Genomic DNA, 20,101 nt, shown 5'->3' with positions numbered 1-20,101 from the left:
TTCGATGAACTGGGGGTCATTCAAGGGACTTTGGTGAGGAAAAGGAAAGGTTTTTAGTTCACCAGAGTGAGAGAGATTTAGCCAAGAGGAAAGTTCACTGAAAAAGTTAAAGTCGGCTGAGCTTAAGCATTAAGAAAAGGAGTACCTATTTGTGTGATAAATATGACATGCAGTAAGTAATGTATTCAGTATGCCTCATATTTGTGAAGTTTGATGTGTTAGAAGCCGAAAGTCAGCAACCTCTTATAAATATTTAAGAATTCTATATCTAGAAGTAGATGTGCATTATTAGAACGAGCGGGCTAAGGGAAACGAGTCCTTTTATACTTTATGGCAAGGTTTATATCACTTGAAAATGGAAGACTCATTCATGGCTGCCAACGCCAATTTGATAAGTGGGAGTCATATTTGCGCGTGCATCTTTAGGAACCTAAAAGAATTTTCCTTCACTCTGTGGGAAAAAACAGAGCATCAATGACTTATAAACCCGATAACAATATATGATCCATATGTATGCGAACAGTTGGTGTTGGCTGGTTACGATTATTTGTAGTAATATGTGACCGCCTTCAACGGAAAATTATTTCATCCTAACAAGATCTTGGATCCAGAGTTCAACATCGCCAAAAGTTCGCCTCGCCTCATCGAGACTTGATCAAACCATTGAAAGAAGATATTTTCTTGATACTTCAAATTGAGAGATAGCCCGGGGAAATGGTTCAATATGTCTTTACGCCATGGCGCGACCGCTACGAACTGTTGCTCGTACGCGAGCAGATGTACACAGGCATCACAACCGCCGCTCAAGATCCAAAACAGAAGCTACCACAAGACGCCAGTGGCCTTGGTGGAAGCGAAGACATGAAAATCCATCAAGACATTGACAACAAAGAAACTCGAGCACGACAACACCAAGCGGTTGCGCGTGTGTCGATGTGGATGCAGCGAGGAAATTGTCCTCATCTGATTGAATCAACAGCGCTTTTGATGGCTGCCATGTTGAGTGATCGGGAGGCAGCTACTAGGGAAAATGCAGCCTCTTCAGCGTATGCCATTCGAGCAGCGTATTCAGCAGCATTCAGCAGGTGAGTTCATGGCCTCAAATACAATATCGCATCATGGCACTGATGTATAATCAAGATTTGTCACCGGGCTTCTCGACAGTCACCAGGATAAGCAGCGCAAGCAGAGTATGTACTCAGTTGCAGACACAATAGGGCTGCCCGCCACGTTTGTTGAACTACGCCATCAGTGCACGCACGAGCAGTTACCCTCGTTGGCAAAGCTACGCACAGCGGTCAGAAAAGCATTGCTGTGGATTTGGGACTACCATTGGAAGCAGCTGGACGAGGATAGCAGCGACCCGTGCCGTATGACAATACTTCGGTACCTTGGAGAAGGAGACGAGACGAAATTGCGGACCATAGTTGATGAGTTTGAACGTTGGCCTAAGGAACGCTTGTTCAAGACGATTCAAGAGGTCAAAGGTAGTCTGCCGGGAAACCAAGCGTTTCTTAAATGCGCACAGTTGACACAACAACTAAAAGGCGCAGAAGAAGAGAAGAAGACGACGAAGCCTGGATCTACGGACACTACAATGGGGGATCATGAAATTGATGCTGGCAATGTGGTTGAAGAGGAAGACAACGACTTTGGTTGGTCGCAGTTCCAGGGCTCTTGGAAGCCCAAGCCTATTGGAATTGTCTAGTGTTTCAAGAAACGGTTCTAGATATTTGATACCCAAATGGATAGACTTAACAATCATGTACCGGAATACGGGTTTGGTATCTTTGTAGGTACAGCAAAGCAAAGACCTAGCTGGTATCACGTGCCTCACCCGCATCGGCAAACGTCATGACAGCGGCGGGGACGGGAGCCATGATGCTTCGGGTACCTTAACTTGGTTGATAAGATTACAAAACCTCGCAGCTCATTCGACACTCTCCTTCAGTGAAGCATCCACCTTCAACTCGACATCTGTCTCTGACTCAAGTCCTATGTATAGACTCGCAGCAAGCCGACCGTTTCTCAAACAAAAGATTGGATATTTATCAACTGCTGTAAGTCAACTGCTTGACTTCAAAGCGGACCCAGCTGAAACAGTATAGCTTGTTGCATCTCGCGCCATGCATATCCAGTCGATTCCTATGTGTATGCAAACACTCTTAATCTTCCTCCAGTGGAAGATACATCATGGATATATCTACAGAACTAACTTGAACAGGGGAGGGAAGCTCCAACAACTACGCCTACTTGGTAGTTGACGACAAGTCCAATGATGCTGTCATCATTGATCCCGCCAACCCTCCAGAGTATGAATACATCTGCCGAGAGGCTTACTGAAGCACGCTGATCGATAGATTGTAGAGTTGCACCGATTCTGAAGGATGCTATTCAAGCGGGCAAGATCAACTTGACAGCTATTGTCAATACCCATCAGTGAGTTCCGATCCATACCGGGCTTAACGAACCCGACTGACTTCCGTGCTGCCATTGGGATCATGCTGGAGGCAACAAGAAGCTTGTAAATCTCCTCAACAACAGACCACCTACGGACGCTCACTGACCTTCCAAGCTTGCCGAACTCGGCACCCCCAAGTTGGATATCATCGGCGGCAAAGACTGCGAGGGCGTGACCAAGACGCCTGGTCACGGCGAGACCTTCAAGCTGGGTGACATCACTTTCAAAGGTGTGCACACGCCGTGCCACACTCAAGACAGCATCTGCTTCTTCGTGCAAGATGGAAACGACAAGGCTGTTTTTACTGGTGACACTTTGTTCATCGGAGGTAGGGCCAAACAGGCTCTTGGTGTTCTGAGATTGGAGTTTATGCTAACGGTAACGATCAGGATGTGGACGATTCTTCGAGGGTAATGCCAAGGAGATGCACGAGGCTCTAAACGAACGCCTTGCAGCGTTGCCCGACGACACTGTTGTTTATGTAGGTCCCGGGCGTGAGTGTAGACAGAAGTAACCACTGACACTGTTCCAGCCTGGACACGAATATACCAAGGCCAACGTCAAGTTCGCCGCATCTGTTTCTCAACGCGAGGCTGTGCAGAGCCTGCACTCATTTGCTGAGAACAACAAGGTTACTACTGGCAAGTTCACCATTAGAGATGAGAAGGTACGCGCAAAGCTTGGTTGGAGTTGAGAACATGTCGCTGACTTGTTGCAGGAACACAATGTGTTTATGAGAGTTGAGGTTTGCCATCAGCAGCGATACTGGAAGAACCATTGTGCTGACACCAGTAGGACCCCGAGATCCAGAAACAGACAGGCGAAACCGAGCCCGTGGCAGTTATGGCAAAGTTGCGTGAGATGAAGAACAACTTCAAGTGAGTAAGTAGCAATACGCCTGCCAGCATTTCTTGCCTTTCTGACCAGTCTGTTGAAGGGCACCAGAGCCGAAAATATGAGCGACGGTTTCTACTCGGAGCAAAAGCAGGCACAAAGCATGGGGCGCATTGAAGAGCGAGTATTCTGAGTGAAAGACAATTGAGGTTGATACCATCTATATACATCATCTTCTATTGAGTATGTCTCCATGGATCGCTAGGTGCCCGTCACAAAGACATTGACATCGCTTGCTACCCACTGGAACCACGCCGGTTTGAAGTTTTCCGACGAGGCTTGTTTTAATTTTGCTTCACTGTCCACACTTGCTCGCTGTAGTACATCAAAGCGGCAAGCTCTAGCATTTTTAGAAGCGGGTGTTGATATATAGAATATCATAAAGAAATATCCCGGTCGACCATCGGAATCACTTGTATCGATCGTCTAACAGACGTAAACAAACCTTGGGAGTCTTTCGCGTTGATTTTCCTCCAAAGGAGCGCGAGTGACTGTTGTGCAATTTCAGAGTCTGAAGAGACTGTGGAAGAATGTTGAAGGACGATGGTTTGAATCGAGGAAAGAAAATATAATAAAGGATCCGTTCTTGGAGACCCCGTACAGTCTTGATCACACAAAACACGGTGTTTGCGCACTGTACATGCGCTACGCCTAATCCACCATCGTCACTACCAAGAAACCGTCGTGACATCAACTACTGCGAAACCTCTTAACAGTTCTTAATCTCACCAAAGCGCAAATGGTAATGAATTTTCTAAACGGATTCACTGGAAAAGAAGCGTCTGACAGATACTTATAGCCTCCAAAGCGCAAAGCACCCGCCGCCGGCGGAAGCGCACCCAAGACGCGTCAGTCCAAACTCGCAAAGGAGCACAACGTCACGCCGCAAGAAGAGGGCGAAATTCGGGAGGCATTCAGTCTCTTTGCGGAGCCTATGGATGGAGAGAAGTACGGTGTTCTACCCATTGACGATGTTAAGTCTGCGCTCATGTAAGTACTCAATAGCGACACTTGGAATACTGCTAACGTCTTTGTTCACAGAGCCCTCGGTGTCCCGCCTTCATCGTACGCAGAACTCAAGGAGTTTGTTTCGATTCTCGATCCCGATAACGACGGCTATGCGACCTTTGAACCATTCTTTGCTATCTGCGCCCTCAAATTTCACACAAGAGAGCACGATTCGGATGCTCACCGTGCAGAGGTCGAGGAGGCCTTCCGACTCTTTACAAACGGGCAGGATGGACCGATCACGCTCGGGCATTTGCGGCGCGTAGCAGCCGTGCTGAAAGAGGATGTGGACGAGGAGCTGCTCAAGGATATGATTCTGGAGGCCAACGGAGGCGTAGGTGTTGCTCGAGGCGTAGGTGCTGAGGAGTTTGATCGAGTTATGAAGAGTGCTGGTGTCTGGAGGTGATACTCCGCTATGATGCGCAGTCGCGCTACGATTTACGAAGGAACGAACCATTTTGCGGCGTTGGGGAGTTGACATACCACAAGACGAGAAAGCAAGGTTGGAGGTTACAGTTTGTGGAGGTAAGGTTTCCTGGACCCTGACCATACGGCGAGGGCTGCTAATTGACCATAGTCACTTTAGCACTTGGCGAGGTGCTGTCGTCAATACAATGTGAGTATAGCCTCGAGGCTTACCGCACTGTGACTTTGTGAGGGCATTGATAAATACATTGTAGCGGCCATTCAGTTCTTGCATCATGAGTAAATGAGAGGCGGTTTGTACATTCACTGGTCTTGGCTCTTCTCCAATCTTAAATGTACTAGGTTCTTCAGGATCAACGGTCCTGACCAATGTATATAGTATAACCTAATTCTGAAACGCCTTATCAGATGCATGCCCTCGTGGACGACGATGGGGTGTGTGAACTGATAATTCTCACACTATATGGACCCAACAATATCTGTAGTAAAATCAAACTAAATGTCGTAACTTTCGTAAATCATTGCGGAGAGTTGATTGTCACCGACGGCTTTGGGGCGCCATCCTTGGCAGCAGCAGCCAGCTTCTCCTCCTCACGTCGTCGGGAATCGATCACAGCCTTGAGCTCTGGGGGAGGGTTGAAGCCGGCATGGTCAGAGTGTCGCTTGTAATAGTAGGCATCGGGCTTGGGGTGCATCTCCGAGGGAAGGTCTTCCATGATGCACTTGACGATGTTTTCGACCGAATTCTTCTTGGAGGCGTCGCGATGCCAGACAGTGATGAGGTGGGAATTGAAGCGAACCGAAAGTCCAACACCACAGAGCTGGTCCTCTGCAAAAAAAATTATAGTTAGCACTTGTTAGGAGGGTTCGGTGACTTGTGAGCTCATACCCTCGTCAAGAACACTCTGGAGCTTCTCGCCAATGGCAAGGAGCTGGATACGGGTCCAGACATCAGGGCCCATGCTCTTGGGGAAGCGGAACGTCCAGCTACCGCCCAAAACGTTGCGTCGGTCTTCCCAGACAGGTCGGAAGCCGGACTTGAAAAGGTAGAGAGACTCGCGCACGCCGATGTTTCCCACAGGAGTGTTGTTCGCATATCTCCAAAAGTCCTGCACCGACTCGATCTGGGTACCGAGCTGCTCCAGTCCGGAGTGGTACTGGTCACCGGTCTCACCCTCCTTTGCCTGACGATCGAAGTAGACGTTCCAGTAGTGCTGCGTAGGCAGTGGTCGCATAGTCTTTAGGAAGTTTCGCTTGGCATCATCTCGCTGCTCGGCGGGAGAGTTGGGGTCGTTGGACTCCTGAGCCTCTGGGAGGTTGCGGGTGAAGAGAGGTAGACGGGAGGACATTGTGACGGTTGATGTGAGAATGGATGTCAATAGGGGAGAGAGAACGAATGTAGAGAAGAAGGGATGTGCAAGATGTTAAAATATAAAAGACGAAAGGAGATGAACACGGAGGCTTGAGTTGAAACTACCTATATCACTAGAGTACCAAGCAATAAGTAGGTATGGTACTGGTCAGTTTGTACCCTGTCGGGGAGCTTGGGCTCGGGCTGGCGCTGCCCAGGCTGGCTGATGAGGGGCATGTCAGACAGAATGAGGAATGGACAATTTAGCACGGACAATAGCATCAGCAACAGCCCCTATTATTTGTCCGGTTCTTGGTTCAAGGGGTCTATAATTTAGTACTGTTATTATCCTCAACCCAAGTAGGTAGGTAGTACTAAGAAAAAACAGAATACTCACCGCTGAATGAATGTGATTGTTTAATTATTTGTCGCTGCTTGTCTGTTTGTCTAAGGGTCGAGTTGAGCTATAGTGGGGATATGGACATGATGGAACCTTGCAAGCTACACTCCAAACAATAAACTACTGTGCTGGAGCAGATGCAATCTAAGATACGATTTGCATATATATTATATATGTTCTTTGTGAGAATGAATTGGACAAGAGGATGTCCTATGTAATTATATGTACCCTACTGCACTCGGGACCTCTTCATTCATTTTCTTTCAACCTCAAAGTACAGAGTACGCGGACTTGAGACACACAACGACACATCCATGACATGACATGACTGCGGGGTCTTGCAACAGGCGAATAAAGTACCCCCAAAGCCATGAATCTGGTTGATTGGTTTAACAAATTCATTAGCTGCTTGTCCATCAACCTCTAACCGATCTTCAACGGCACTTCTCAGTGTAATCAACGATTTAGCGAATCACTATGGCAGTCTCAGATATCCCCGGCATGGCTGAAACTGATGTGGGTTATGCTTCTAGGTATCATTGGAACTTGGCTATTACCAAGTCAACTACCGTATCAGTACTTTGGTTGATGAAACGACGAGTGATGGGAGAGTTTATGTCGAATCGACCTGGTTATTTCTTTTAGTTTGATGAGAGCCCATCATGACCATACTTATTTAGCGCGAAGAAATATATCTTCAATGAAAACCAAGCCAGAAGTAATCATATCTAATCTCTATATGAATACCTCAAACTAATTCCGATGATGTTGAGATAGAGGACTGTCTGAAAAAAAAAAAAAAAAAAAAAACAGTCTCATCTGCTGAAAGGTCTCCACTAGCTAAAAGTAACTTCTTCAACACCAACACCGACTCACGTCATTTATTTCTCACAAACCCTTGAGGAAATGCGCACCTAAAACATGCCGCCCCAAGACTCAGAGCCTGAAGAGGCCATCACCAAGGAGGAGATTCACAGCGAGGAACCGCCGAGAAAGGCAAATCACAATGCATGTGAGTAACTTGCACAGGACACTCACGATGTCTATTCTTACACGTAAAAGTCACAGAACTCATGGCGCCTAAGAGGAAAACACCACCGTCAACCGCCGCTGCTCGGCCATCACGGAGCGGAAACCCTTTCAGAGATAGAATGGGCCTGGGCGCATATTTGGAAGACCCTGGCTCGTACCCATCTTCTCGAGTCATCTACCACAACGACGACTTTGTAGCCATCAACGATCGCTACCCAAAAGCCACTATTCACACACTCCTTCTCCCTCGCTCTTCAAAACACAACCTTCTTCACCCTTTCGACGCGCTGGATGACCCAGAGTTTCTCGCCAGCGTGCGAACCGAGACTCAGCGCCTCAAAACCCTGGTGGCCAGGGAGTTGCAGCGTTCTTTCGGAGCACACAGCCACAGCGATGCGCATCGGCAAGCCGTGCTTGAGGGCGATGCTGAGCCGGATGAGAGTGGGGAACTTCCCGGGGGTCGGGACTGGGCGACAGAAGTCAAAGCTGGTGTGCATGCGGTGCCAAGCATGAAACACTTACACGTGCATGTTCTATCAAGGGACATGTTCTCAGAAGCGTTGAGGCATCGAAAACACTACAACTCTTTCAACACCCCCTTTCTTGTCCACCTGGACGACTTCCCTCTCCCAGCTGACGATGCGCGTCGTCATACAAAAGAGGAAGCCTATTTGCGCTGTGATATGAGGTGCTGGAGATGCAAACGCAACTTTGGAAACCAGTTCCAAAAGTTAAAGGGACATCTCGCAGAAGAGTACGAGGTATGGAAGAAGCTCTGACGGATGAGAAAACGCATGTAAACGGAAAATAGGGCCTGTTTCCCCTATGCATATATAAGTGCCTAGCTTTGATATTGTTACAACAACTCCTTTAATAAAAAATCCCAAAAGTAATAATTTCACGAAACCGACCAGCCAGCCAGATCCCTATTCCTTGTGTTACCAGGCACCTTATACCAAACCAAACCCAGACCCCTTTGCCTTAGTAATAGAATACAATCCATCCCGTTGCTGGTGTTGCTGCCACGCAGTCACCGACTTTAGTGCCTTCGTTCTTGCTTACTCCTCTTCGTCATCGTCCTGCGCCCGGTTAGTAAATGGTGTACCCTAATTAAAGGTTCATAGGAATAGAATTACCTCGTCCTTATCAGGCGAATCGGCGACGGAAGCCTCTTTGTCACTGACGTCGTCGGCTACTCAATGTTCAGTAAATTGTCGTGTTGGTTAGATTAAGATCTCGACTTACCAGCATCATCGTCCTTATCCTCGTCGGCCGAAGCATCAGCTGGGCTAGCACTCTTGGGCTTTCTGCCGCGCCTCTTGGGTTCCTTGGGCGTTGTAGCAGCGGACTCTTCATCTTCAGCAGCGGCAGCCCGGCGAGGTCGTCCGCGTCCTCTCTTGGGAGTACCATCATCGTTTACGGCCGCGACCTTCTTAGGTGTTGGGGCAGCTTTCTTCTTGCCACCACCTGGAGGACGTCCGCGAGGACGACCAGTAGGGACGTAAACCTTCTTAGGCATGGGCGCAGCGCCCTTTGGTGGTCTTCCACGGCCGCGCTTGACAGGAGTTTCAGCGGTGTTCTTGGTCACACCAGCTGAGGATTTGGGAATCTTTGGCGATGAGTCGCCTTTGGACGCGACATCTTCCTTTGTGCGCGCCATGATGCAAAAGACTGGAGAAATAAAGAGGAATTGAATGAGAAACAATGACAGGAAAAATTCTCGAAAAATGAATCAGATGAGCGCGACCCAAGATTGTACGAAAAGAGGGTTTGTATTAAGATGCGCGAGCGTGTTGATGAAAATAAAAGAAGACATGAAAAGAAGAAATGAGTGTCACAGGTCGTTGCGCGTTTGGGTAGGTACTGTAGACCCAAGGTAATTGGAAAGTACTGTAGTAGCTACAGCTATAGTAAATCTTATTAAAGTGGCTGGAGTTCGCGTCAAGTCCCCGCGTGTGGAAAAGACAGAATGGTTTAGCCAGTGCTCACGTATCTTATGCAGTGATTTTTCTTTCACCTTTTATATCAATACTAAGCTCTAAACAGCCTAGCGCTTCCGCATTTCGATGGGCTGCTTGGCCCAAGCTTCATCTTGTCAAACCAGTCAAAACTGGAAAGAACAAGACAAGGGCCCCCTGCAACTGCCCCTAGCAACGCGAATGACGCTGGTAAACAAAAATCCATAAAGCGGTTAAAATGTGGATTGTTCTTCGACACCGACTTCACGGCAGCATCAACGATATCAGTCAAACGCTAACGAATATGGCTTTGGATTCGAGATTGATGCCTTCTGCGGCCTCTTCTTCGAGCTCTTTTTGTGAGGGCAGAGTCCATTCGTCAGCCTCGACTCCCTCGCTACGATCTCGAGATGCCGCCTTATCGATGCCCGCCAAGATGGACGGCGGAGGAAATGTAAAAGTCGTGGTCCGAGTGAGAGCGTTTCTCAAGAGAGGTGAGAGACTCTTTCGATTCATTGCAAGGCTTCTCTGAAAACTAACCAAAATTCCCTTCAGAGCTTGAACGTCAGGCAAAATGTCTGATTGAAATGGATCCCATAACTCAGCTCACTACCCTCTCTTCACCCGATGAGCCAGACGCAGAAGCTGCAAAACTAAAGACCAGAAAGGTCATTGAAGAAAAGAAATTCACTTTTGACAACTCCTTCTGGAGTCACGACACTGATGACGAGCACTATGCCACACAGGAGGACGTTTACAACAGCTTGGGCGAGGACTTTTTGGACCACAACTTTGAAGGTTACCACACATGTATCTTTGCGTATGGCCAGACCGGCTCTGGCAAAAGTTACACCATGATGGGAACTCCCGATCAGCCTGGCCTCATTCCTCGAACCTGTGAGGATCTATTCGAGCGCATTGACGCTGCTCACAGCGAGAACTCCAACGTCGCTTACAACGTCCGCGTCTCTTACTTTGAAGTATACAACGAGCATGTCCGTGACCTGCTGGTACCGCCTCAAACAACACACAAGGCGCCCAACTATCTGAAGATTCGCGAATCTCCCACCGAAGGTCCGTACGTCAAGGATCTCACTGAGGTACCCGTACGAAACATCAACGAGATTCTGCGCTACATGAAGCTAGGCGACACGTCTCGTACGGTAGCAAGCACAAAGATGAACGATACCAGTAGTCGAAGTCACGCCGTCTTCACTATCATGCTGAAGCAGATTCACCACGACATGGAAACTGATGAGACAACAGAGCGAAGCTCTCGTATTCGATTGGTAGATCTGGCTGGTAGTGAGAGGGCGAAGGCCACCGAAGCAACTGGTGCACGATTGCGTGAAGGAAGTAACATCAACAAGTCCTTGACTACTCTTGGACGTGTCATTGCTGCCCTGGCGGACCCTAAATCATCCAGGGCTGGAAAGCGAAGAGACGTCGTCCCGTATCGCGACTCCATCCTTACGTGGCTTCTCAAAGACTCGTTGGGCGGAAACAGCAAGACAGCCATGATTGCATGCATTGCTCCTTCAGACTACGATGAGACCCTGTCGACGTTGCGATATGCCGACCAGGCGAAGCGAATCCGAACCAGAGCTGTGGTCAACCAAGACCACATTTCCACAGCCGAACGAGATGCGCAAATTGCTGCCATGGCGGAAGAGATTCGTATCTTGCAACTTTCCGTTTCCGACTCAAGACAGCGTGAGAAGAACGCCAAGGAGGCCGAGGAGAAACTGGAGGAGTACCAAACTCATGTCAACTCCATGCAGCGTATGATGGAGGAGCGCAGTATGGTGGCCGAGAGCAAGATCAAGAAGCTTCAGACAGAGAACGAGGCTCTGAAGCTGCACTTGAAGCTTGCCATTGAGAGTCTTAAGAATCCCATTCCCTTTGTTCCCGTCAAGGCAGAGGATGAGCTTGACGAGCACGACAAGGAAAATGCCTCCGAGTACGGCGAGGACGAAGACGAATACGACTCAGAGAGCACAGCATACGGCGACGAGGACGAGTTGCAAGAAGAGATGCACCAATATCTCCAGGACATGGGCAACCTGAGAAAGTTAATGACGGCGGATCTTACGAGGTTTAAGACCGAGGACAGCGCTAGAAGGCCGCTAGGCAACAAAGAGTTCTAAAACGTGTGATGACGAAGGGATATCAGATTGACGGGATTATTGGCTGGCATCATGGTTGGAGCACGGTGTTTTTTTTTGGAGCGTTGATTTGAACGACTTGAGTTGAATAATTCAACGTACGAATGAATGTAGGTTTGCTGGATACAAATTACATAGAAAATTCTATAACATGTTTTTTTTTGTCCCATGGAAGATCCAAGTCTCTTCTCACCTTACTTTTGCCTGAAATGCACCAGGTTTATCAAGGCGGACATTGCAATATAAGATATCCTTTTCGCAAAATGCAAAGCTTCGAGACTTCATCAGATAGAGAATCCTGGGTGCAATGGCTTATACGCAAGAACAACTTTCATCCCTATCGGATGTTGGATGAACCAAGCGTATTCTATATGCATCCTAGATACCAATAATTCAAAACTTTTCATCTATGCGTCTAGACCATCAAGTTCGATCATCTTCTTCACCAGTGTAATGACCTCGTCGTCCTTGACGCTCATCTCAGGATTCTCAACCTTCTTTGCAATCAGCTCATCCACCATACTTCTCAATCTTGCCAACAAGACACCGATGCGCGCCCACCCTCTCAGTCTCAACCATCCGTCCACAAGAAGACCTCTGCCCAGCGTGTCAAGTTCGATCGGGCCTGAAAATAGGAGGAGCGTATAGGCATTGAAGGCTTTCGCATTATATGTTAGTTCTGTTAAGTAGAGAGGGCTCAGGGGGGTGTACTTACGTGTTAGATCACGTATAAAAATCTTGCTGGTAGAAATGAGACTGAAGTATGCCATGTACGCAGCATTACCCGAAAAGCCTTGGCTTCCGAATAGCGTACTGCTTGGGTGAACAAAGACTCGTCCGTTCTCCTGGTTAAAGAACTTTATCGACTTTGCCTCGGGATCCAGCTCAACAGCACCGGACATAGAACTAGCGAACTTCTTGTCGGGATACTGAATGCGAGCAATTTGCGGTGTGAACGCCGCTGCAACCAAAGCCCGCAAGAGTTGAGATCCGTCGGAACTAGTTTCACGAGTGTGAGCTTCACTTGACGCTTCAGAAGGGGCAACAATGCCAATTTCCGCGAGTGCCGCGTAGTACTGCGCACGCGTGTTGGAGATATCAGACAAGGTCTGGAAATTGAGAAAGTTCTCCTCGCACCACGATCGCACTTGACGCTGAGGCAAGCGATCTTGCATCATGGAATCCCACTCCTGGAAAGCCTGAAGATCGGTCAAGAGATCACCATCACCACTGTAAAAGTTCATGCGAGCTTCTTTTGCCTCATCTCTCCTTTCCTGTGGGGACAGAAAAGGACTTCGCGTGCTCAGTATTGCAGCGATAGTCACGCAATCACCCAGGCAGCCGAAGATCGCACCAAATACCATCAGTTTACCGCATCTCAGGTCAGCTGGTAGCATAGCTAATTGCTGACCCATAGCAGTGAGCTCATCACCATCGAGTGCTCCCATCCGTCGCAGGAGCTTCATAGCCCCGTCGATAGCTGTCGCATCAGGGGGTGTAGGGGACCGACCAAGGAAGCCAGCAACGTCCTTCATTCCCATAGCGCGAACCGACAGGCAAAGTTGCTCCAGGGGCACACGCCGGATTTCAGGTTCCGGTCGCTCAGGCATTTGTTCCTCAAGCTTTTGTGTAAAGAGCTTGTAGCATCTGCCCTCCCGAACTCGACCGGCTCGACCACGTCGTTGTTTGCAGGCAGCTCGCGATGCCCAGGTCTCTTCGAGTTTCCGCATGTTGTTCTGGACATCAAAGCTAGTTTCCTTGACTTTTCCGCTGTCGATTACCGCGACGATATCGTCAATGGTAATAGAGGTTTCTGCAACATTCGTCGCAACCACGATCTTTCGTTTTCCAGGGGGAGGGCTTGAGAACACACGTTTCTGCTCGCGCGTTTCGAGCGATGCGTGGAGTGGCAAGACATATAGAGAACTAACCGCCTTTAATGCGCGACAGGTCTGGTTGATTTCACCAACTCCAGGGAGGAAGATGAGAATGCCTCCAGACTTCTTCTCGTAGGAAAGCTCGAAGTCAATAGCCTTTACAGTCTCAACCAGCAGATTGTAGTTAATACGATGTCCAAGCTTCTGAATTACCTTGCCCAGAGCATCGCCGCTGATGTACTCGGTATCGGAAGTCTCAACGCCGTATGCAGTCATACGGATCACGTCGTCCAGATAGTACTCGTCTACTGGGAATGTTCGACCCTCAATCTCGACAGTGCCTACACTGAGCCCTTCCGAAGCAAAGTAGTTCTTGAAGGTCGCCGCATCAAGAGTGGCAGACATGAGAATGAGCTTAAGCATATCTTTCTTTGATTTCATGACTTCCCGAATAAGGTTGAGCAAGAAGTCAGTGTCCAAACTTCGCTCGTGTACCTCGTCGATAACAACGTGACTGACATCTGCCAGAGACGCTACGACGTCTTCAACTCGACCTCCTGAAGTTTGCAACCGTCTGAGGAGAACACCAGTCGTGACAAACGTTATCCTGGTGTCCTTGGATCTCTTAGACTCGCCACGAATTGCGTATCCAACTTCTTCGCCGACTCGTGAGCATCTCTCTTCCGCTACACGATCCGCCAGTCCGAGTGCCGAGATTCGACGCGGTTGTGTAACAATCATGTTCGCGCAACCGCCTAGTCCTTGCGCATACAAGTCATCCAGAATGAACTGCATAGACTGTGTAGATTTACCCGAACCTGTTTCTCCACTGATAATGGTGACATGATTGCTTCGAACAGTACCAATAATGGCCTCGCGCATCTGCCACGCGGGCAGATTTTGACGCTTGCTAATCATGTCTTTTAAAGAGGTTGATCCTTGCCGTCGAAGCCACTGCTCCCGGTTCTTCTCATCCTTTACCCATTTTATCAGCTTGGGTACACGGGTTGGCCGTTTCTTCTGTGCGATGGCGGCGACGGGTTTGTATTCGGCAGCAGCTGAGGAAACTGCTGAAATGTCAACAAGTTTGCCCGGATCTTCGATGATGCTGTTGATATTCTGTTGAACCCAGTCCATAGCCAGGTAAATCTTCATAGGTTCATCACGTAAAGACTCCTCAATATACTCGAGCGCTTTTCGGACGATGCCCAGCTTGATATAAGAGGGAATGTTGGCCAAGATCGAAAGAATCAAGTTCGCGGGGTAGGTAGCCGGACGACGGATTTGCAACGATGCGTCGACAAGCTGTTGCCCGTTCTTGATAGAGTCTAGTTTGATGCGAATGACATTATCACCTTCGCGCTCAAACCCATCCCCATACATGGCTTCAAGACTTCCAACTTCTTCCTCCCATTGCTCTTCAGGCGTCCCAAGATCCAAGAAGTCGGTGTCGTCAGAGTTCTTAGACTCGATTGGGAAAAGCAAATTCTGCAATGTCTCGGCAGCCTTATCCTCATCCATGCCTTGTTCGTCCAATACCCTTGTAGCTAATTCAAGGGAATAGCCTGCCTGAGCAAGTCGCTTGATGATGCCCTCTCTTCTCAGATTAGTGGCACCGACTGAGACTCCGGCCGCATAACTCTCTGGCAAAGCCCAACGAGGAAGATCGTCTTCAGGAACGTGGATGAGAAGCCACTCGAGCGTCTCTTCTCGATCCTTGCAGTACTCTACTGCCTCTTCCACATGGCTCTTGCGAAAGCTGAGCTTACTGAATTCAGCAACGATAGCTTCTTTCTGTGATTTTGACATGTGGACATCATTCGGATTCCACTTTACGCCTGTTCGCAATAGAGTTTCCAACTGAGCCCTTGTCTTCTTGCCCATTTCAACCTTGGGCGCCGTGCTCCAACCTTTCATAATGTTTGATGCTCCTTTACCCGCATTACTCATAAGGACCAGTCCGGCGGCGCCAGGCATCGCAGCTGCTTTGGCTTTGGCAGCCTCAATTTCCTTTCTCTTCTTATCTGCAGCAGCCTTGGCCTCTTGTCGCTCTTGCAAAGCCTTGAAAGGATCTGCCTCGTACATCCAAGATTTCCCTTCCTTGACATCTTGGACCTTGAGAGTCTGGAAGTCTTTCCACAGCGATTTGTGTTCCGGTGGAAGAACGGTGTGCTTGTTCTGCATGCTACAGACTCTGAAAAGAGCATAGGTAGCTGCTGCATGTTTGGCTTCTATAGCTGTGGGTCGGGTAATCAAATGTTTATGTGTTGCTGGAATCTTGAAGGGTTCGAGTCTGATAATTTGCTGCGTCTTTGGATCCTTGGCGCTCATGGTAACCCATACTGAGAATCCCTCGGGCGTCTTTCTGGTATCATAGTCGGGCCTCTCCCATCGCTGCTTCTGGCAGTACTCGCTGAGTAGATTGACAGGTAGCTTTCCCGTCCATGAAGAACCACCGATAAGTTGCTTTACCGTGGGCTTTGGAGGGCCTGAATCGGGTGCCGCTTCAGGAGTAGAAGTGCCACCCTTTTGGCCTTTCTTGCCCTTCGCTTGATCTTTGGATGAACCAGCTGGCATGGGATCCGAGAGATCTATTCCTCCACTGGCCTTTCCTTTGCCCTTTTTGACCATTATGAAGGGTCGTTGCTTATTGGTCGTGATGTTGTAGAATGAATATTGTCAAAGCCCGGATGATAAGTAAGTAGTAGCTAAAATTGGTGGAGTTCCTTCTACAAAGTAAGTGGACAAGACACGATAGGTGCCTGCCTACTGTAGTAGGTAGGTAGATAACTTTATTTTAACCAACTATTTCCAGCTGAATGCCATGGATATATTGTCAATGAATTGATTCGGAAACCAAGTTTCTATTTTGAGACTTTACACTACGATCGCTGTGATTTTAATGGCTCTACAAGAAATATGCCCATCTAGATAAAGCCTAGCAAATGACGTTAAACGAGACGAATCAGTGGGGGAAAAAAAATAAGGACTCGGCACAATGAATGAACACACTGTGAGGACATAGTATCACTCCATGTTATGTACTGTGTACATGGATGCTCACACACGGTCCAAAACCCCGCCATTCATCAGACTTTCACAGGTATTCGCAGTATTCTGGTCGATTAATATTTGATATTTAACGAGTCAACAGTCAAACCCCGTCATCTGAGAGATGCAGTTTGCTACATCAAGCGAGTCACAACATGTCAAGGATAATCATCATAAATGAGGGGCAAACACTCCTGTTATTCTTTTTTTTACAACTTGACTACGGTTCCTGGCTATTTTTGAACCAGATTCACCACCACTTGGCAGTAAATTCCGTAATTTAGAGCTTCACCATCTCAGAAGTCCTGATGCACTAGCATAGGCTTCCCAAGGCACCCCGTCCTCAATTGACGCTGCCTTGAGCTTTGGCGATAGTCCTGCGCGAGTCCCATGTGCCTGAACACCAACCATCATGATGTCTCCTGCGTACACACGTAAACTCGTCGGTTTGTAGCTTCTGCATTTGTGACCGAGAAGCCAGACGCCTCCACTGACTCCGCTCTCGCCTCACTTCTTCGCTCAGGCTGGAGCTTTCAAGCTACCATAGGGCCTGTATTTTGAGGGAGTATGATTTCCCTCTTATAACCTTCCAGATACATTAAAAAGACGCGGTATGGGTGTGATATCATGGGGATGGGGGGGTAAACGACAGTCGGGTAAAAACTGCTCTGGGGGAAGGGGTGTCGTGATGGTGCTATGTCTTTGGGGGGGTTGGGATTGCTCCACATTTTGAATTGGCTGCCGATATTCCGATCCTCGATCAAGAAGCTCTTTACATGTCCATGGCGTCGTTACCCTTGGCAAAGTCGAATCCTCCTGAAGGAGCAGCACCGTTGGTGCCAAAGCCGAATGTACCGTTGGGGCCGGCGGGTTGCTGAGCCATACCATCATCGGCATTCTCCTCATCATCGGAGAAGTACTTCTCAATGATGTTGTAAGCCTTCATGTAGATCTCCTCGTTGGCGTTGTTCTGGCAGTCGTGGATCTTCTCCATGCCACCACACTCCTCAATGAAGAGAGCGTATCGGTTGATAGAGTCGCCAGACTCGCCAGCAGCCTGCTTGTCAAGGTCACCAATCTTGAGGATGTTCTCAAGGCCATCCAGGGCAACCTGGATGATCTTATTATCGGGGCAACCGAGTAGGTCGCAAAGGGGCTTGATGCAGCCTTGGGCAACCAGGTAACGGATTTGCTCAGGCTTCTGCAGACCACCGGAAGTGGCATTGCTAATGGCCCAGCAGGCTTCCTTGCGAGTCTTGAGGTCACCGTTCTGCAGGAGGTGGATCAGAGGGGGGACGATGTTGGCATCGATCACAGCCTGGATCTGAGAAGAGTTGCCAGCGGTGATGTTGGAGATAGTCCAGCAAGCCTCCTTGCGAATGCCGTCCTTGGTGGAGCTGAGCAGAGATAGAAGGCAGGGCAGGGCGCCACAGTTAATGATGACTTGAGTCTGGACATCGTCGCCGGTGACGATGTTACCGACGGATCGCAAAGCAGGGGTCTGAACTGACGTGGAAGCGTGCATGAGGAGCTCCACCAGTCGGCGGGGGATACCAGCCTCGATCACTGCCTGGATCTTATCGTTGGAACCATCAGAAAGGTAGGAGATAGCCCAGCAAGCATCAATCAGAACCTCATCATCAAGAGAGTAGACAAGCTTAGACAGGACGGGAAGAGCGGGGGCAATCTGTTGAGTTGTCAGTATAGATTCAGTCTGATCATTTCATATTGACTCACAGTAGTCCAATCAGGCTGAGGAGTCTTGCCACGGCAGAAGTTGCTCAGAGTCCATGTAGCGTTGCGGAGCATGCTAAGCTTGCGGCTGTCGCCGAGAAGGTTAAGGAGGGGCTTGAGAGCGCCACAGCTGAGGACATAGTCACGGCAGTGAGGGCTGTCACCAGCGATGTTACCAAGAGCCCAGACGGCTTGTTCCCTAACATCGGGCTCGGGGCTGGCAAGAAGCTCGACGAAAATAGGGACAGCGCCGGCCTCAATGACGACCTGGGTCTGGGTGGCAGAACCGGAAGCAATGTTGGTCAGGGCCCAAGCAGCCTCGAACTGGACAAGGGTGTGAGGGGATCGCAAGAACTCGACAAAGCGGCTAACAACACCGGTCTTGATGACCTCCTCGATCGGGGGGTTACGCTCCTTGGATAGGAGCTTTCGGAACTTTGTAGTGGCCTGAATCTGCGAATCGATCTGGTCTGAGAAGACGCCTTGCACCATCTGGGGAAGATCCTCGTTCAACTGAGATGAAAGTTAGCATACGGTCATAAGAAATATTCAGCCAAAGCTATGCTGTTTGCAGGCAACCTGTCGACACAGGGGGCATCGAGTAGAGCAGATATGACTGCAACGATGACTGACATTGCTCAAATCCACCAACCTGAATGTGGGGTTATGAGGTGCGTATTTCCCCCCACATCACAGGCCAAGCGGGAGGGACGGGGCGAAGCGATGGCGACAGTATTTGCGCAAACAGCATGCATAGCCGGCAGCTCAACAGCCAGGGGGTTGATGATACATACCTGAGATTCAGTAGGAGCGGACTCATCGTCGCTATCAGGGGCAGCGCCAAGGGAAGCACCAGGTCGGTTCTCACCGGTACCGATACCTCGTCGCTTGGCCAAGTTCTCCTCACGCTTGGCCTTTCGGATCTCGACTTGCTGCTCCTCGCGACGGCGGCGGAGTTCCTCAGGCTTGAAGGTGTTCTTCGCCTTGAACTGGGTGCGGCGATGCTCGGGAATGTATCGCTCAGCCATGATGACTGGTGTTATTCAGAACCGAGGGGACGTTGATAGGTAAACAGCAGCAAATTATTGTGCGGGGTGGAAGAAGCACAAACAGTTCGCAAGAGGGAAGCTCAGCGTCCAAGAAGGGAGTTACTGGCTCTGGAAACTGGCGGAGGGTGGAAAATCTAGGATGAGAAGAAAAGGTTGGAGGAAGGGAAAAGGAGAAAGATTTGTTGTTGATGGAGATGGGATGGGGAAGAGAAGTCTCGGTGGTCGGCCGGGGACTAGGAGGGTGTTGAAATGATTGATCCAGTGGGCGAGTCTTTAGGTGGCCCCCAGGCGGTAGTGACTGTCTGCTAAACCCAAACAGAAACTGCTTCTGTCTCTGACAAAGTGAGGGCCCAGCAGTGATTTCAGCCTCAGGCAGCGATATGGATCTAAGTTTTAGTTTGTACACCAGGTAATCAAATCAGCTCTGCTCTACAGGCGAAAAAAGAGGGTATGATGCAGATAGTGTGGGTAAGGCAATCTAGAATTTGTCTAGAAAAGAGAAGAACTGTTTGTTTTCTATCCACTTGCAGAGCATGTAAACAAAGCAACCGACGAAGGGTCTGCAATTCTGAAAGAAAGATCACTTGGCGCTGAAATTTTTGACAACCATCACTTGAACAAGGAGTGTTGTGATACAAAATTTAGACTAATTTTGTCCCCTGCTCCCGTTAATTCACAGTATGTAGAAACAGGAT

At 48.9% G+C, this 20,101-nt stretch overlaps 7 protein-coding genes across 7 annotated transcripts; 3 read left to right on the top strand and 4 right to left on the bottom strand.

The window, feature by feature from the left end:
* Positions 1-714: 714 nt before the first annotated feature.
* EDB82DRAFT_526683 (Las1-like-domain-containing protein) lies at positions 715-4,769 on the top strand (the record flags this gene model as incomplete). The annotated part of the gene is made up of 12 exons (XM_065609162.1): positions 715-1,085; positions 1,141-1,655; positions 2,225-2,312; positions 2,368-2,425; positions 2,576-2,789; positions 2,851-2,942; positions 2,994-3,128; positions 3,180-3,206; positions 3,257-3,339; positions 3,389-3,479; positions 4,155-4,345; positions 4,397-4,769. 12 exons carry the CDS (start codon positions 715-717, stop codon positions 4,767-4,769), a joined length of 2,238 nt encoding a protein of 745 aa, XP_065463898.1.
* Positions 4,770-5,110: 341 nt separating this feature from the next.
* EDB82DRAFT_230532 (translation initiation factor eIF 4e-like domain-containing protein) lies at positions 5,111-6,252 on the bottom strand. The gene is made up of 2 exons (XM_025727134.2): positions 5,679-6,252; positions 5,111-5,618 (listed from the first exon to the last, which is right to left on the bottom strand). Exons 1-2 carry the CDS (start codon positions 6,136-6,138, stop codon positions 5,308-5,310), a joined length of 771 nt encoding a protein of 256 aa, XP_025581631.1. The 5' UTR covers positions 6,139-6,252; the 3' UTR covers positions 5,111-5,307.
* A 1,076-nt stretch (positions 6,253-7,328) lies between these two features.
* On the top strand, positions 7,329-8,380 carry EDB82DRAFT_505364 (HIT-like domain-containing protein). Its single transcript, XM_025727132.2, has 2 exons — positions 7,329-7,552; positions 7,603-8,380. The coding sequence occupies exons 1-2, from the start codon at positions 7,462-7,464 to the stop codon at positions 8,349-8,351; spliced, it is 840 nt and encodes a 279-aa protein (XP_025581630.2). The 5' UTR covers positions 7,329-7,461; the 3' UTR covers positions 8,352-8,380.
* Positions 8,381-9,550, bottom strand: EDB82DRAFT_505362 (uncharacterized protein). Its single transcript, XM_025727131.2, has 3 exons — positions 8,818-9,550; positions 8,709-8,764; positions 8,381-8,651 (listed from the first exon to the last, which is right to left on the bottom strand). The coding sequence occupies exons 1-3, from the start codon at positions 9,230-9,232 to the stop codon at positions 8,631-8,633; spliced, it is 492 nt and encodes a 163-aa protein (XP_025581629.2). The 5' UTR covers positions 9,233-9,550; the 3' UTR covers positions 8,381-8,630.
* Positions 9,551-9,966: 416 nt separating this feature from the next.
* Positions 9,967-11,677, top strand: EDB82DRAFT_432133 (P-loop containing nucleoside triphosphate hydrolase protein; the record flags this gene model as incomplete). The annotated part of the gene is made up of 2 exons (XM_025727130.2): positions 9,967-10,024; positions 10,086-11,677. 2 exons carry the CDS (start codon positions 9,967-9,969, stop codon positions 11,675-11,677), a joined length of 1,650 nt encoding a protein of 549 aa, XP_025581628.2.
* A 170-nt stretch (positions 11,678-11,847) lies between these two features.
* On the bottom strand, positions 11,848-16,300 carry EDB82DRAFT_505359 (P-loop containing nucleoside triphosphate hydrolase protein). The gene is made up of 2 exons (XM_025727129.2): positions 12,411-16,300; positions 11,848-12,353 (listed from the first exon to the last, which is right to left on the bottom strand). Exons 1-2 carry the CDS (start codon positions 16,201-16,203, stop codon positions 12,103-12,105), a joined length of 4,044 nt encoding a protein of 1,347 aa, XP_025581627.2. The 5' UTR covers positions 16,204-16,300; the 3' UTR covers positions 11,848-12,102.
* A 1,035-nt stretch (positions 16,301-17,335) lies between these two features.
* EDB82DRAFT_505342 (armadillo-type protein) lies at positions 17,336-19,730 on the bottom strand. Its single transcript, XM_025727128.2, has 3 exons — positions 19,152-19,730; positions 18,361-18,870; positions 17,336-18,310 (listed from the first exon to the last, which is right to left on the bottom strand). Exons 1-3 carry the CDS (start codon positions 19,383-19,385, stop codon positions 17,396-17,398), a joined length of 1,659 nt encoding a protein of 552 aa, XP_025581626.1. The 5' UTR covers positions 19,386-19,730; the 3' UTR covers positions 17,336-17,395.
* Positions 19,731-20,101: the final 371 nt, after the last annotated feature.

Source organism: Fusarium venenatum, assembly GCF_020744135.1.
Source record: "Fusarium venenatum strain MPI-CAGE-CH-0201 chromosome Unknown EDB82scaffold_3, whole genome shotgun sequence".
Taxonomy (NCBI): domain Eukaryota; kingdom Fungi; phylum Ascomycota; class Sordariomycetes; order Hypocreales; family Nectriaceae; genus Fusarium; species Fusarium venenatum.
The sequence above is the reverse complement of the archived record's forward strand: the minus strand, read 5'-3'. Positions and strand labels throughout refer to the sequence as shown.

What these genes read in the sequence shown, in the direction of transcription:
- EDB82DRAFT_230532 (XM_025727134.2), bottom strand. Translation starts at nt 6,138, where the DNA reads ATGTCCTCCCGTCTACCTCTCTTCACCCGCAACCTCCCAGAGGCTCAG. An exon ending in CCAGAGTGTTCTTGACGAGG is followed by an intron (nt 5,619 to 5,678) that starts GTATGAGCTCAC and finishes TTTTTTTTGCAG; the next exon opens with AGGACCAGCTCTGTGGTGTT.
- EDB82DRAFT_505364 (XM_025727132.2), top strand. Translation starts at nt 7,462, where the DNA reads ATGCCGCCCCAAGACTCAGAGCCTGAAGAGGCCATCACCAAGGAGGAG. An exon ending in AAAGGCAAATCACAATGCAT is followed by an intron (nt 7,553 to 7,602) that starts GTGAGTAACTTG and finishes TACACGTAAAAG; the next exon opens with TCACAGAACTCATGGCGCCT.
- EDB82DRAFT_505362 (XM_025727131.2), bottom strand. Translation starts at nt 9,232, where the DNA reads ATGGCGCGCACAAAGGAAGATGTCGCGTCCAAAGGCGACTCATCGCCA. An exon ending in GGATAAGGACGATGATGCTG is followed by an intron (nt 8,765 to 8,817) that starts GTAAGTCGAGAT and finishes AACATTGAGTAG; the next exon opens with CCGACGACGTCAGTGACAAA. An exon ending in ATTCGCCTGATAAGGACGAG is followed by an intron (nt 8,652 to 8,708) that starts GTAATTCTATTC and finishes AACCGGGCGCAG; the next exon opens with GACGATGACGAAGAGGAGTA.
- EDB82DRAFT_505359 (XM_025727129.2), bottom strand. Translation starts at nt 16,203, where the DNA reads ATGGTCAAAAAGGGCAAAGGAAAGGCCAGTGGAGGAATAGATCTCTCG. An exon ending in TTTTATACGTGATCTAACAC is followed by an intron (nt 12,354 to 12,410) that starts GTAAGTACACCC and finishes ATAATGCGAAAG; the next exon opens with CCTTCAATGCCTATACGCTC.
- EDB82DRAFT_505342 (XM_025727128.2), bottom strand. Translation starts at nt 19,385, where the DNA reads ATGGCTGAGCGATACATTCCCGAGCATCGCCGCACCCAGTTCAAGGCG. An exon ending in CCGCTCCTACTGAATCTCAG is followed by an intron (nt 18,871 to 19,151) that starts GTATGTATCATC and finishes CTTTCATCTCAG; the next exon opens with TTGAACGAGGATCTTCCCCA. An exon ending in CTCAGCCTGATTGGACTACT is followed by an intron (nt 18,311 to 18,360) that starts GTGAGTCAATAT and finishes ACAACTCAACAG; the next exon opens with ATTGCCCCCGCTCTTCCCGT.